Source organism: Gadus chalcogrammus, chromosome 11 (assembly GCF_026213295.1).
Source record: "Gadus chalcogrammus isolate NIFS_2021 chromosome 11, NIFS_Gcha_1.0, whole genome shotgun sequence".
Lineage (NCBI taxonomy): Eukaryota > Metazoa > Chordata > Actinopteri > Gadiformes > Gadidae > Gadus > Gadus chalcogrammus.
In genome coordinates this window covers 13,549,031-13,561,954 of record NC_079422.1, presented here as the reverse complement: position 1 = coordinate 13,561,954, position 12,924 = coordinate 13,549,031, and the positions used below count along the sequence as shown (strand labels likewise).

Sequence of the window (12,924 nt, the reverse complement as noted above, 5' to 3'; positions counted from 1 at the left end):
CAGGAACAGGGGTAGGGGTTGAGAAAAGTGGAGGGGGTAGCAAAGGGGAAAAACCCAAGAACACAGCGAAGGGAGACAGGGTGAAGGAGAAGAAGGAGGACTTGGCGGAAAACCAAGAGGACTTCTACCAGAGGAGTATCTCCGAGACCGACCTCAGGTAAAGAAACGCTGGTCCAGAGTGCATTCACCCCTGGTGCTAGTAACTTCCTAACAGTACAGATCTCTCCCACACACTAACAACAGTATGACCCTCTAGCTTCTCCCCTGGTCCATGACATTTGTAACCTGGCCCTGTGTCTGGCATGGTCTAGTTACCCTCCTGGACCTGTTGTGACATTCCTCAGTCCTCTCACCTGATCCCTGTCGTTATTCCCTAATACGAACCCATCCACTTAGCAACACTATTTACCTATTTACAACCATGACTACAAAACTATAAAATGGTTCAATACCAGATATCCCTTATTAATCTAGTTTAAACTAGTTGTAAAGCATGTCAACGTACAGTAAAGTGTTCATGAGTCTGACTTATATCCCAGAATAGCACACTCAAGAATGTTTTGACGTGAAACGTGCTGTCACGTGACATTCTTCATCTTTAGACCGCTGTGCAGTGCTTCATGCTAGCACTATGTTAAGGGTGGCACCATTTCACCGTGGTCGCCGGGGAACATAATTACATTTGTGAAAAGTATAGTGTAGGAAGACATTATGAAAAAGTGTGTCAAGAACAAAGCGGAGAGCAAATTGATTTAGAAGCCCATGGGTTCTCGCAGCAGGCTAAGAGACGAGCGTACCGTTCTAATAAGAAATGGCTGCTTTCAAATTGCATTCCCAGCTGGTTCTAAGTAGGTGCTGCCTGTATACATAAGTACTGCCGACTTTCTCACTGGACGGTTGAAAACGTCTGAGCTAATTTACTCCTTGTATCAAAGGCGTTTATATCTCGGTCAGATTTAACCACTGTGGTGCAATCTGATTCAGAGAGCTTAAAACTGCTTTAACGACAAGGTGGAAGCAGGTTAAATGCAGCCAGCAGATATGTGTATCCACTTGCCTACAACAATGCATTGAATCTAGATTTAGAAATATTGAGAGAATGCATTGCTAGTGAGGGCTTGCTCTGTGTTTTGTGTGGCTTTTCCATTTGCCTCAGTGTTGTGTGAGTTGCTCTGCCACAGCATGTAATACTTCATCGTCTTTCTGCTTGTCGTGACATGCTTTCCTAATTTACTAACATGACAAACAATCTCTGTGTTATTCCATGCTTTAATGTAAAGATTACACCTTCATGTTCCTCAACTCATTCTGCCAACAACCTTCAGCGCAGTCCAATACAAATAATAATAATATGCCCAACGGGACATTCATATCCATCCATTCATATCATATCATCAACAAAGTGTCCCCCTCAGAACATTAATGTTGCAATTGACACTTTTGTCACAACATTGTTGAACTGTATTCACATTCTGCGCTTAAAGTGGAATTACATAACCTCTGTCCCGCTCGTAATGTTCTGCTGACACCTTCTCAATTAACCCAACCTGATATGTTCATGACAATAACAGTACAGAAATACATCTTTAATTACACCTCCTTGGAAAATAACAACATTTATGCTGCTTTTAGACTTATTAGAAATGGATGGCATCTCGTTAGACGCACAGCATTTAGAAAATGACCAAGACACTGAAAAAGATATGATTATATCCCATTAAACAAATATAAATCATGTTACATTTCTACCACTGCATACATTATGGATATCATTTTTACTCCATCTAAAATGAAAAACAATCCTTTTTGCATTCAACCTAACTCTAGAGACTGTGTCGTGTAGTCTCTCCAGTGAGGTCCACTGCAGACCTCATGCGTATGACAAACACCGCTGTATCTGGAGCAGAGACCTCATTGAGGGAAGAGCTCCATGCATCCAAGTCTCGGTAAAGACGTCATTGTTAAATGTCGTAGAAGATAGGCTGCTATATTTGTGGTGGTGGCTACCAAGGCAGCAAATCATCTCAGTGACACATCTACGAAAGCACGATTTGATCTCTCAATGGAGGAGTGAAAGAGAGTGCAATATTTTAGTTGATAAGCTAGCAGAGTTATAATTAGAGAATGCGGCCAGCCTTGCGTTTCTTTGTCTATGTGGGTCTTTAATTACAACTTTAATTAAATAAGGAGGACGCTGGTCTCTGGTCGTCGTCGAATAAGCAGAATCCTACTGTTAACCACAACTAACTAACTAACCTAACTATATATCAACTGTGTAGCCTGGTAGATCTGCTGTTGCTGTCGATCAGATTCCATAGGCCTAACTATACTGCTCTGTTTCCTTCTCATGTGCTTGGCATTTGATCCAGGGCATACATTGCAGTGTGGGATTCATTTCCAGCATGCATCTTGTTCTATGTATTCAGGTCACAATATACATTTCCCGTCTTTGATTTGGCTAGGTCTGTTACGAGAGGGTGAAAGCTTGGCCTGCATTCAAGCGGTTTGTTAGCTGCGAGTTCTTTTATCACACGTTTGTGGCGCCTATCATGTTCACCAATGTGCCTCACGGGGTAAATTGACCGTCCCTAAGCCTACCCGCGTGTGTCTGCCATCTCCGGGAAAACAAGCAGGCGCTTCATCAGCACTTTGAAATCCACACGCTGCCGCTAGCCTCTAACCACATCCCAGCGCCGTTGCCCTGGTAACGGCTATTTGGTGTGTATGGGGAAGTGAAGACCCTCTGTGTGCACGGCACGGGGGCTCATTAAACAGAACGGAGTGGAGGTTTATTTATCCTCCGCCCTCCCCCCGCTGCACAGGCACAAACACCACGTCCCTCCTCTTCCTCATCCCAATTCAACAGCAGCCAGTAACGCTACCTGACTGAGGGGTCATCGAGATGGTGAAGCAACGCCTGCCTCCCAACTACTTTGCTTCGGCTATATACACCTCTGTTTATTATTCCCCTCACTGAGAAGGTAGTTGATGCCGTTCCTGCGTGTACTGTCTCAATGCAAGGGCGATATCTGTTGCTCTAGGAACAGATTTCCTCTGCCGGGTCGATCCCCAAGTCGCCAAAGCGATAGAACTCTTCAGTCGGTGAAAGAGTAGGTGAGGGATACGAGATGGAAGAAATAGTTTTCTGAAGAAACATTCAAAGTAACTCCTGCTCACCGCAATGTCGATTTAATGAACCTGTTATTCAACTGCTCTCTTTTCCTCCAGCCTGGGAGCCAGACGCAGCTCATGTATTATTGGCTCTGGCATTTGCATCCGGCCCCCTCCCGTTCAGACAAATTTCCAGCATAACTGGCCTGGGTCGGCCAGTCACAACCATTTATCTAATGTTGGGCTTGTTTGATGCGATTACTGTACAGAGGAGTGACCTATGGGAGTTGTTTATTTTCATAAACAACCATGAAGGCTGCCACTGATAAGTCTCACCTTATGTTGCTCTGATTGATTGTAAGTCTGTCAATTGCCTCAGGAGGTGTTTTGGTCTGCAGCCTTTTGATAATGCGGTTTGGAAATTTAAAATGAACCGAGGGGTTCCAGACTTTGTCTGTCAATGTCCGGTTAAGTTTCCTCTATTTTGCGAGCTAAACTTGGGCTAAGAGCAATGTGTTAGTGTAAGGGCATCAGTCTATATGCTGTATGCTGGACAGTAGCGGTTTATCCATTACAATGCTGCAGCGACCTCACATATATTTTAAAGTTTGTTTGACATCTAGATAGGTTAAGAGTACCGCTCTATTAGCATTGCTTGTTCTCAAAGGCAACAATTCTGAATGCATTATGTTGAGGGTGAGTTATTATTATTTTTTGCTCCTGGAACATCTTGGCCTAGATCATGAAAATGCTTGCTGTGCGATCTGCATGGCGGGGAACATTGTGTGCAATGGAAAATCGGTTGAAATCCTTGGGGAGACAGAGTTCCAGCCACTATCTCTCTCTCTCTCTCTCTCTCTCTCTCTCTCTCTCTCTCTCTCTCTCTCTCTCTCTCTCTCTCTCTCTCTCTCTCTCTCTCTCTCTCTCTCTCTGTCCCTCTCTGTCCCTCTCACCGTAGGGAGCAGCAAGATCCAAGCGTGAGGTTAGAGAAAGGAGTGAGGCAGGGAGGGTAGAGAAATCCCAGAGGTTTAGCTTGTTAAACCAAGAGAGCATTTTAGCCAATTAAACCCATTTTTTGCCAGCTCAATCATGAGAATGTTTGCAAATTAAACCGCTGAATGTTTTGATAATTAGGGCCAGGGAAGTTTCAGATAATTATCAGCCAATAGTAGGTCTAGGTGTTATTGGATGCGAATGAGAGCTTGATGCTTGAAGGGAAGTGGAACTGAAATGGATGACCATGTTGGATGTTGAGGTCCAACACTGGCATCGTTTTCAATTCAATTTCACCTTTTCTTCGAAAAAAAACTCGGAGGTCACAGTTTATAACTGCAATCATCTGCATGGAATATAATGGACACCTATCAGATGTAAACCAAGTCATGTGTAGGTGCTGACTCTGTGTTCCTCTTGGACATAATGAAAGGAGCCATGTTTGCCCATAATAACGTCACAACTCCGCCAGATGAAACGCAGCCCCTCTGTGAAGGCGGGCTGGTAAAAGGGCATGTTGCCTCAGATTGCCTCTCTTACTGCTGGTGCTGCGCAGAGTCAGTGGCCTGAAGTGCGCTTCAAAGAGCTCTGGACTGCATTAACTGATCAAAGGCTCTAATCCTCCGATAAACAGTCGATATTAATGCCTTAAAGTAGTGGCTGATGCACACCAGCGCTCGCTAGCATGGATGACCCAACGTAAACACATGGCGCACTACCTGAGCTGATTTATGATGCGAGCACGCTGTCCAGGTATCACATCTGGCTTATTGCAGCGGGAATGCTACGAACAACAATCAAGTGGAAAATAGTCTTTGTTCATTCAGATGGGCTTTGAATGGATGCCGTTTTAAACCCTTTAAAAGGATCAAAAACAACATGTTATCTAACTGACAAAATAAAGTTATGTCGCTTTCTTTCTAACATACGTCATAAGCCTGTAAAATGGAGGACAACTAAGAATGTGCTTTTATTTTGTAAAGGCCTCCCCTCCATTCTCCCCATTCTCTCTTACTTAATAAGGCCTTAGGACAGACAGGAGGTTTGATGAATTCATGGACAGTTGAAAGGCCTCATGTGGGGAAGAAGTAGAATGGTGCACTTAATGGATAGTTTTAACAAATCCATTGGGAGGGGATGGGATGAAATACTGGTCAGCGTTCGCCTTTGTGGACATAGATGGCCATGGATAGGACTCCAAACTTTTCTCAAGTCGTGGAAAATGTATTTAATCACGCAGGCTTGTTTTTTAAGCGAGAAGATTTGGAGTCTAATTAAAGTAATTGAGAGGAAGTGCATAGACCCTACCCATCTCCCCCTGTGGTTAATCAGCCCCTCTTAATGGCCTTAATATGACAGAGAAGCCGCTCCGCTCAGACTTGTCATTAAATGGACAGCACCCTGAGGGTGATCCCCTTAACACAAGACTCAACCCATTACATTGGTAGAGTTTGTGATCCAGGGTGTAATTTGCCTCTTAACGTTAATCTCACATGCAGACACTCTGAACGGGACCTTCATTGTGGCTGTGAGGTCGTCTCTTTGCAAGAAACTGAAGTGAAAAAACACTTCACTGATAGACTACTGTCGCTCTGTCTCCGTTTCTCTGTCTATCTCTCTCTCTCTCTCTCTCTCTCTCTCTCTCTCTCTCTCTCTCTCTCTCTCTCTCTCTCTCTCTCTCTCTCTCTCTCTCTCTCCCTCTCTCTCTCTCTCTTGATGTTGTTGCGATGGGATGGAAGAAAAGGGTTCTCTATTGATTATCCTTCTCTCGGCTCTGAACACGTTCTCACCTTACTCTCACCTCTCCGTGGGCCATGGAAGCCCTGAGATGTTTCATTCATTCTCATTCTCAAAAATCTCTCTCTCTCTCTCTCTCTCTCTCTCTCTCTCTCTCTCTCTCTCTCTCTCTCTCTCTCTCTACCTCTCTCTCTCTCTCTCTCTCTTTCTCACTCTCTCACTCGCTCTCTTTCTCTCTGAAAGATTGGAGCCTTGAATTGTTATTGGCACGTGTTTGGGAACCAGGTGCAGCGAAGATCCGATAAATTAAGGATTGCGATGGAAATCATGCAGGGATCTTGCGAATAGCAAAAACACAACTTCAAAATTATGTTTTTTTTTTAAAAGCACCAAAATATTCTGTCTGAAGGGGACTCAAAGTTAAGGGAGCTACACGGCACATTCTTTAAATAATTTTCTTTTTGAATCTTTCAAGTTGAGCCCAATTACCATATAACCAAAATAACATTCCCAACTCAACCATATGAATTGCATGCAGTAACCAAAACTCACGCTCAGTATGCATGTCATCCATTACTGGAGCTATATCGAAGGGCACACTTATTCCTACACACATTCCAATGAGCACCAATTCAAATATTACTGTTATTCATGAACACCTAGACCTGAACTCTGTCCTCCTCTTCTCCCTATCACTCCCCCCATCATCTCCTCCCCTCCTCTGGTCCCTCTCCTCCCATATCTATGTGTCCTTCCTTCTCCCTCCTTCTTCTATTTGTGTCACCTCCCACACCCCACCACTTTCCACTCCTATTATCATGTACCCCCCTCCCCCAACCCCAACCATCATCCCCGACCTACCCCCATGGTCTCCCACTCTCCTCTTTGTATGCCCTTCTCTGGATCTGGTTCTTCCTCCCTATACCCTCACCTCCTCCTCCCTCCTCACCTCCCCGTCCCTCTCCCTCGATGGCCGGTTCGGGCGGCGGCTCACAGTGACTTATCGTCCAAAATGAACGACAGGCAGACGGGCCCCGCGGGCGGCGCCAACGTCATCACCAAGAGCACCAGCGTGAGCGGCGACATGTGCAACCTGGAGAAGACGGACGGCAGCCAGTCGGACACGGCGGTGGGCACGGTAGGCACCGAGGAGAAGAAGCGGCGCTCCAGCATCGGCGCCAAAATGCAGGCCATCGTCGGCATGTCGCGCAAGAGCCGCAGCACCTCCCAGCTCAGCCAAACAGGTAAGGGGGCACTCCCCCAACCACCCCCCCCCCCAGCACACTGACCGCTCCGCTGCGCCCCGGTCAAGCAGCGTGGTCGAGCCACCCCCCTCCGTCACCCCCACCCCACCCGCTGGGAGGTCCATCTGACGCAGCCTGAACTTTTGTTGAGCGGAGAGGGGCGTTTTATCTGTCTCTCTTTGTGTCTCCCGAACGCTGCTATCTCTTCCCTCTCCTTCCTGTTTCCAGCTTGTACTTCCTTCCTTCGGACTGCGGACGCCCGAATCACAGCGGGAGGCCATGTTTTCACCGGGATCGGCCGAAAGTTTTGCCTTTCATAACACCTTTTTTCTCTCTAGGTCACACTAGAGAGGGATGATTTCCTACCTACCTCTCCCTCCCCTATTCCCTCTCTCGATCTCTCTTTCTCTCTCCAACTCTGATTACACCCCTGTTCTTTTTATTTTCCTTTCATGTAATGTGGGCGGACCCCAGCCGTACGTCCATGTCTGTGTGCATATTGCTGTTAATGTGATTTCCGCCTTGCTTTCTGTGGTGATACGGTGTCATTTGATATGTGGCTTTGTCAGCCCATGGCTGGCGTTCTCTTTTGGTTGGCAGAACGCTGACAGGATTGGCAGAGCAGTGTGTGTGTGTGTATGTGGGTCAGGTTTTGAAGGGGCCCGTTCTGCTGTTGTGACGCTCCCATGACCATGACCCGTGAAAACCAACAAACGCTCTGCATAGATAAGTCAGTAGCACGTGTTCGCGGGGCAACGTGTGCGTGTGTGAGTGAGCGAGAGAAAGTATTAAAGAGAGAGAGGATATAAGAGTAAATGCAGTGTTGATGTGTGTGGTGTCCTACTTTTTAAGACCTTTCCACCTTTTCTTTTCTGTTTTCTGATTGCTAATCTCGCCGAACATGGTCGCTTTCTCTTGTTTTCCCCTTTGCTCTTTCATTTACGTTGTGTCTTTTGAATTGTGCCCTTTCATGGTCTCTAAAGCGTGTGTGTGAACCCAGGGGAAAGCTTTGTTTCGGATTACCACAGCATCGACGGTGTCTCTGTGTGGACCGCGGAACCTCTGTTCATTGGAAGGAGAATGATCAGGCGCATGTTCTTCTTTGCTTCCCCTTCCACAACTCTTTTCAAACATGCAGTAACATGCAGTTTCTTCCAACATTATTTCTACCCATTTCTACATGGTGAGATTTAATAAAGGTTGACTTGGTGGAATGATTGTGGTGAATGAGTGTGTGCGTGAGAAACGCACAAGCTCATGTTTTATTTCTATGTTTTATGAATTTGCCAGGATATCCGGCTCATCCGGCAGATGCTTTCGGCTGACATTTCACCTTCTTCAGCCCAAATGTCAGACATGTTTTACAGCTCATCCAATGGTGTATTTTAGCGCAGATCCAAGATACATGATGTTGTATAAAATCCTGTGATCGTGGAAACAGACGGAATATAATACATATCAAGATGATATCAGAGCAGAACAATATGTTTTATTCTGTGCTGTTTTTCTTTGACGCCTGGGAAGAAAGCGAAACAGGTTTGGGTTCAGCCCATTGCGTTCCTCTCTCTCGGCCCCCTGTCCGTGTGTGTGTGTGTGTGTGGATCTGGAGCAGCGGCCCCCAGCGTGCCGTCCCCTCCTGCCCTACTTTAGTTGTGCTCGGCCTCTCGGGGGGGGGGGCCGCCAACCGGCCCCACATACGCTTTCAAACGGACAGATTCATTTAAAAAGGTTACTGGAGGTCCCCTCTGCCCTGCCCAGCGGGATGCCTGCAGGGTGGGGTGCTGGGTGGGGATGGAGTGGGGGAGTAGGAGGTGGTGTTGAATTGGGGGGATGTTGGTGGGAAGGTCAGCTAAGCAGCATCACTCTGACAAACAGAAGCAGTTTTTGGGGGGTTTGCAGGCGGATAGGGGCTGGAGTGCGTTCACCTGCGTGCCCAGTGTGCCCACCCACCTCTCCTATGGTCTGGTCGTGTGTGTGTGTGTGTGTGTTGTTTTAAGCAGAGAGCACACAATATAGTCAAATGAGTCCCAGTAGCAATCACTTTGTTGGTTGCATGTTAAATCCAGAGGTGGCTGGCCAGTTCGCCCTGTAAGTCTCATCCATCCTCCACAGAACAACACATATTCAGTGTGACAGTGGATCATTGCACAAACCTCACTGAACTCTGTGCCGATACATTTTTACTGGACATTTACTGCATTGTTAAGCGTGGTTTATGTGGTAAACGCTTGTGACGGCAGCAGCTTGCTTATTTGAATTACAAAATAGACGGACAAACAGAGAGACCGAGGCATTAAGCGATGTATACATAACCAGACTGATGTTGATATATTAATGTAATTAATATCAATTAAAAATATGTATTTACTTTGTATCGTCAAACAGCATATTGGGTGTATTTAATAGTGTGCATTTGTTTATAGTGTGCATCTGTGGTTGTGTGTGTGAATGCTTGCCTTTCTGTATGCATGTGTGTGCGTGCAAGTGTGTTTATGTGTGTGTGTGTGTGTGTGTGTGTGTGTGTGTGTGTGTGTGTGTGTGTGTGTGTGTTTATGTGTGTTTCTATTCTGTCATGAGCTAGCTAAAGCATCAAGGTGATTTATGACCCTCTATTGTCCTGTTTCCCACTCAGCAGTCTTGCGCTCCCTCCTAAATTATACTTTAACCTCAACGGAGAATACTTTGAGTCCCCATGCATACGCTCTCTCTCCCTCCTCAAGAAATACCAAAAGCAACGCTTTGTGCTGCGACACGACCTGACTCAGGCAAAATTATACTGTAATAGCCATGATCTTGCAAGCCTGTATACAAGCCATCACTCTCCATTACTCTTGGCTTCGGACCCACCACCCACCTTCCCCCCATTAATGTACACGAGCATACCCTGATTTGCATCTTTTAAAAGAAATCCATAACATATTATAATTTTTACGAATGGACGTGGGTTGTTAGTATTTTTTTGTGTTGTGTATATTGGATATCTGCACAACATATTCTCCGTGGGCGAGTTGTAGAGTAGACTGCGGGTGAACACTCTGGGTCAGCGATCTACAGGCTCATCATGGGGTGTAGTTGGATGCTGGCCTGCTCCCCATGTCGGCCCCTGAGAGGAGGAGGAGGGGTGTTTGGCATCAACTCACCGATCTCGTACACCGTCTGTACACTTTGTGTACAGTGTGTGTGTGTGTGTGTGTGTGTGTGTTTTTCTGTGTGTGTGTGTGTGTGTGTGTGTGTGTGTGTGTGTGTGTGTGTGTGTGTGTGTGTGTGTGTGTGTGTGTGTGTGTGTGTGTGTGTGTGTGTGTGTGTGTGTGTGTGTGTGTGTGTAGGGTATTTGTTTTTTAGGTGGCAGGACTTTGGAGAGTGATTTAGTGGTGTGTGTATTGAACAAAACTCACCGCTTCCCATTCAGCTGGCTACCGTCCTGCGGACCCTGCAGAGAGAGATACCTTCTAGTGTCTGCTTTTGTGTCTGTGCTTTCTGCTGTGGGTCACATATGTCTAGCACTCAGCAATTCATCTTTTCATTCAATGGTTTATTGGACAGGGACAGGACACGTTCAAACATTTCTATGAAATGGGTCAGTTAGCCAGGAAGGTTAGTTTACCTGTTTCATACATTAAAAAACATTTTATTAAATAAAATGACACCATACAACACAGGTCATGCGTCGCGGGAGAGATGGACAATGCATTAAAGATGTAGAGAAGACATGGCCAGACCAGGGTTGCAACTGACGATTACCTACGTAGTTGATTATTGGAAGGATTAATCACCTAAGTCTATGAACGATCATAAAAAAACTCAAAAGTCCTCACAAGTTTCCAGATTCAAAAGAGATTTCTTAAATGTGCTTTCTTTATTTGAAAAGCAGGACTAAACATTGCAGCCCTATATATCCAACGTAAAACATGCTTAACAGTTGTGTGTTTTCAGTTTGGAAAGACTGAGAGGAGATACAGAGACCCAGTGGTGGAATCACAACGGCCTCTCCAATATCTTTTAAATCTCCCAGAAAAATAAAAAAGAACAATACAAAAACAATTCAGCTGGGGTCAAGTCAGCAGCAGCTGCCTCCTCGTCAGTGATGAGGGCGGAGGAAGTAACTAAAGCAGGGCTTGCAGGAGACCAGGGTTCATAGACACATAGCAAATAATAAGAAAGAAAATGTAATACTGTTGATGTTATGGTCTACTTAATTTCTTTGTGATTCTGTCAATACCTCTTTCTACCTGCAACCAAATCTACCCTTGGGTACAAATAAAGTTACCTTACCTACCTTACCTTATAGAAGTAGGAAACAAAGTCACAAGTGTGTGTGTGTGTGTGTGTGTGTGTGTGTGTGTGTGTGTGTGTGTGTGTGTGTGTGTGTGTGTGTGTGTGTGTGTGTGTGTGTGTGTGTGTGTGTGTGTGTGTGTGTGTGTGTGTGTATCTGTGTCTGTGTCTGTGTCTGTGAGAATGTATGTGTGCGTGTGTGCGTGTGTGTGTGTGTGTGTGTGTGTGTGTGTGTGTGTGTGTGTGTGTGTGTGTGTGTGTGTGTGTGTGTGTGTGTGTGCGTGTGTGCGTACATGCGTGTGTGTGTGTGTGTGTGGTACGAAAGTAGCCTGAGTCACTTCAACTCTCTTCATAACCAGGGACTGTACTCATTAGCCATTAACTATTAACCTGGTTTCTTTGTGGACTGAGCCTGTGGCCTACTTTTGGGTCTAAAATAGGCTTCCTTTGAGGTCATTGCCTCAAAACATCAGACAGCGTAGGTGTTACTTGTGGAAAACTTCAAAATAATTAGGTTAGGCGAATTGGATTCACAATGTGGATTCAGTTTGCTGATAACATCACGTCACAAACAGGCATTCAAACATTTCTCCCATTACATTCGCCAGTGATTGTATTTATTTATGTGTTTAGGGAGAATGAATAGACGTGCACAGGCCTGGCTCCATTGAAGTACAGAGGCCTTCTGTCTGAAATGTGAAGCTTCTAAAAAACATCTAAAGCTTCTTCTCTGTCCGTTTTGTTTGCTCTGTGAGCCCGAAATGACTTTATTCAGGCTTTTTTTTGACGAAAGAGGAACCATCCCCCAAAAAGCTTCCAGTGCAGCAGATACACAAACACAGAACCTCAAACCCAGCCAGCCCCTCTCCCCTTACCTTACTGTCCTCCTACACATGTGATACTGATATGGATCGGGCCCTCCTCATTCCCCAGAGTCAGTATGTGGTGAAATAGCTGAACTTTGAGCTAGCGGCCGAGGTAATCCATCTTGTGCGTGTTGAGCCGGCGCCACGCTTCAGTCTGCTAATTAATATCCTTGGGGGCTGGGCCAGATGCACAGCTCCAAGGCTGATGCATGCTGGGAAGGAACGCTGCCCCCCCGTGTGTGTCACCTTATATTCTTCCTCACTCCCTAATCCTCATCTTCCTTCTATTCTGCCTCTCTCCCTCTTTTGCCCTTTTGCCCTATTTCTCGCCATCGCTCTCTCTCAGTCTCACTCTCTCCCTCGCTGACTCTCTCTCTGTCTCTTTCTCTCCCTCGCTGTCTCTCTCTCTGTCTCTCTCTCTATGTCTCTCTCTCCCTCGCTGTCTCTCTCTCACGCGCGCGTGCGCTCTCTCTAGCCCTAGTTCTAGACCTCGTTCTGTCTTTCTACGGATTCTCCTCATTCTCTGTTCCCTTGCTCAGTTATTTTTTCTATGACCTGACCTTTTTTCATCCATCCTCCCTCTCTTTCTCTCCGTCTCTAAAAAATGAAAATTACAGAGTAAAACAACGCTTATTGCTGTCTCTAGAGACCAGGTCAAGTTGTTGCACTGTTTTGCTAAACCTGAGTGGAAGCACACTGAG

At 45.8% G+C, this 12,924-nt stretch overlaps 1 protein-coding gene across 2 annotated transcripts in view; it reads left to right on the top strand.

Annotated features, from left to right (window-relative positions):
• rims2a (regulating synaptic membrane exocytosis 2a) overlaps positions 1-12,924 on the top strand; it is a 135,908-nt gene that overhangs the window by 111,585 nt on the left and 11,399 nt on the right. The window contains exons 1-2 of one of the 2 annotated variants that reach the window (XM_056602988.1): positions 35-157; positions 6,838-7,085. In XM_056602988.1, the coding sequence (XP_056458963.1) occupies positions 6,854-7,085 (232 nt within the window). In that variant the 5' untranslated portion in view covers positions 35-157; positions 6,838-6,853. Of the gene's footprint in view, positions 1-34; positions 158-6,837; positions 7,086-12,924 lie in introns of those variants that run through there. The other variant, XM_056602987.1, reaches the window with a different exon arrangement.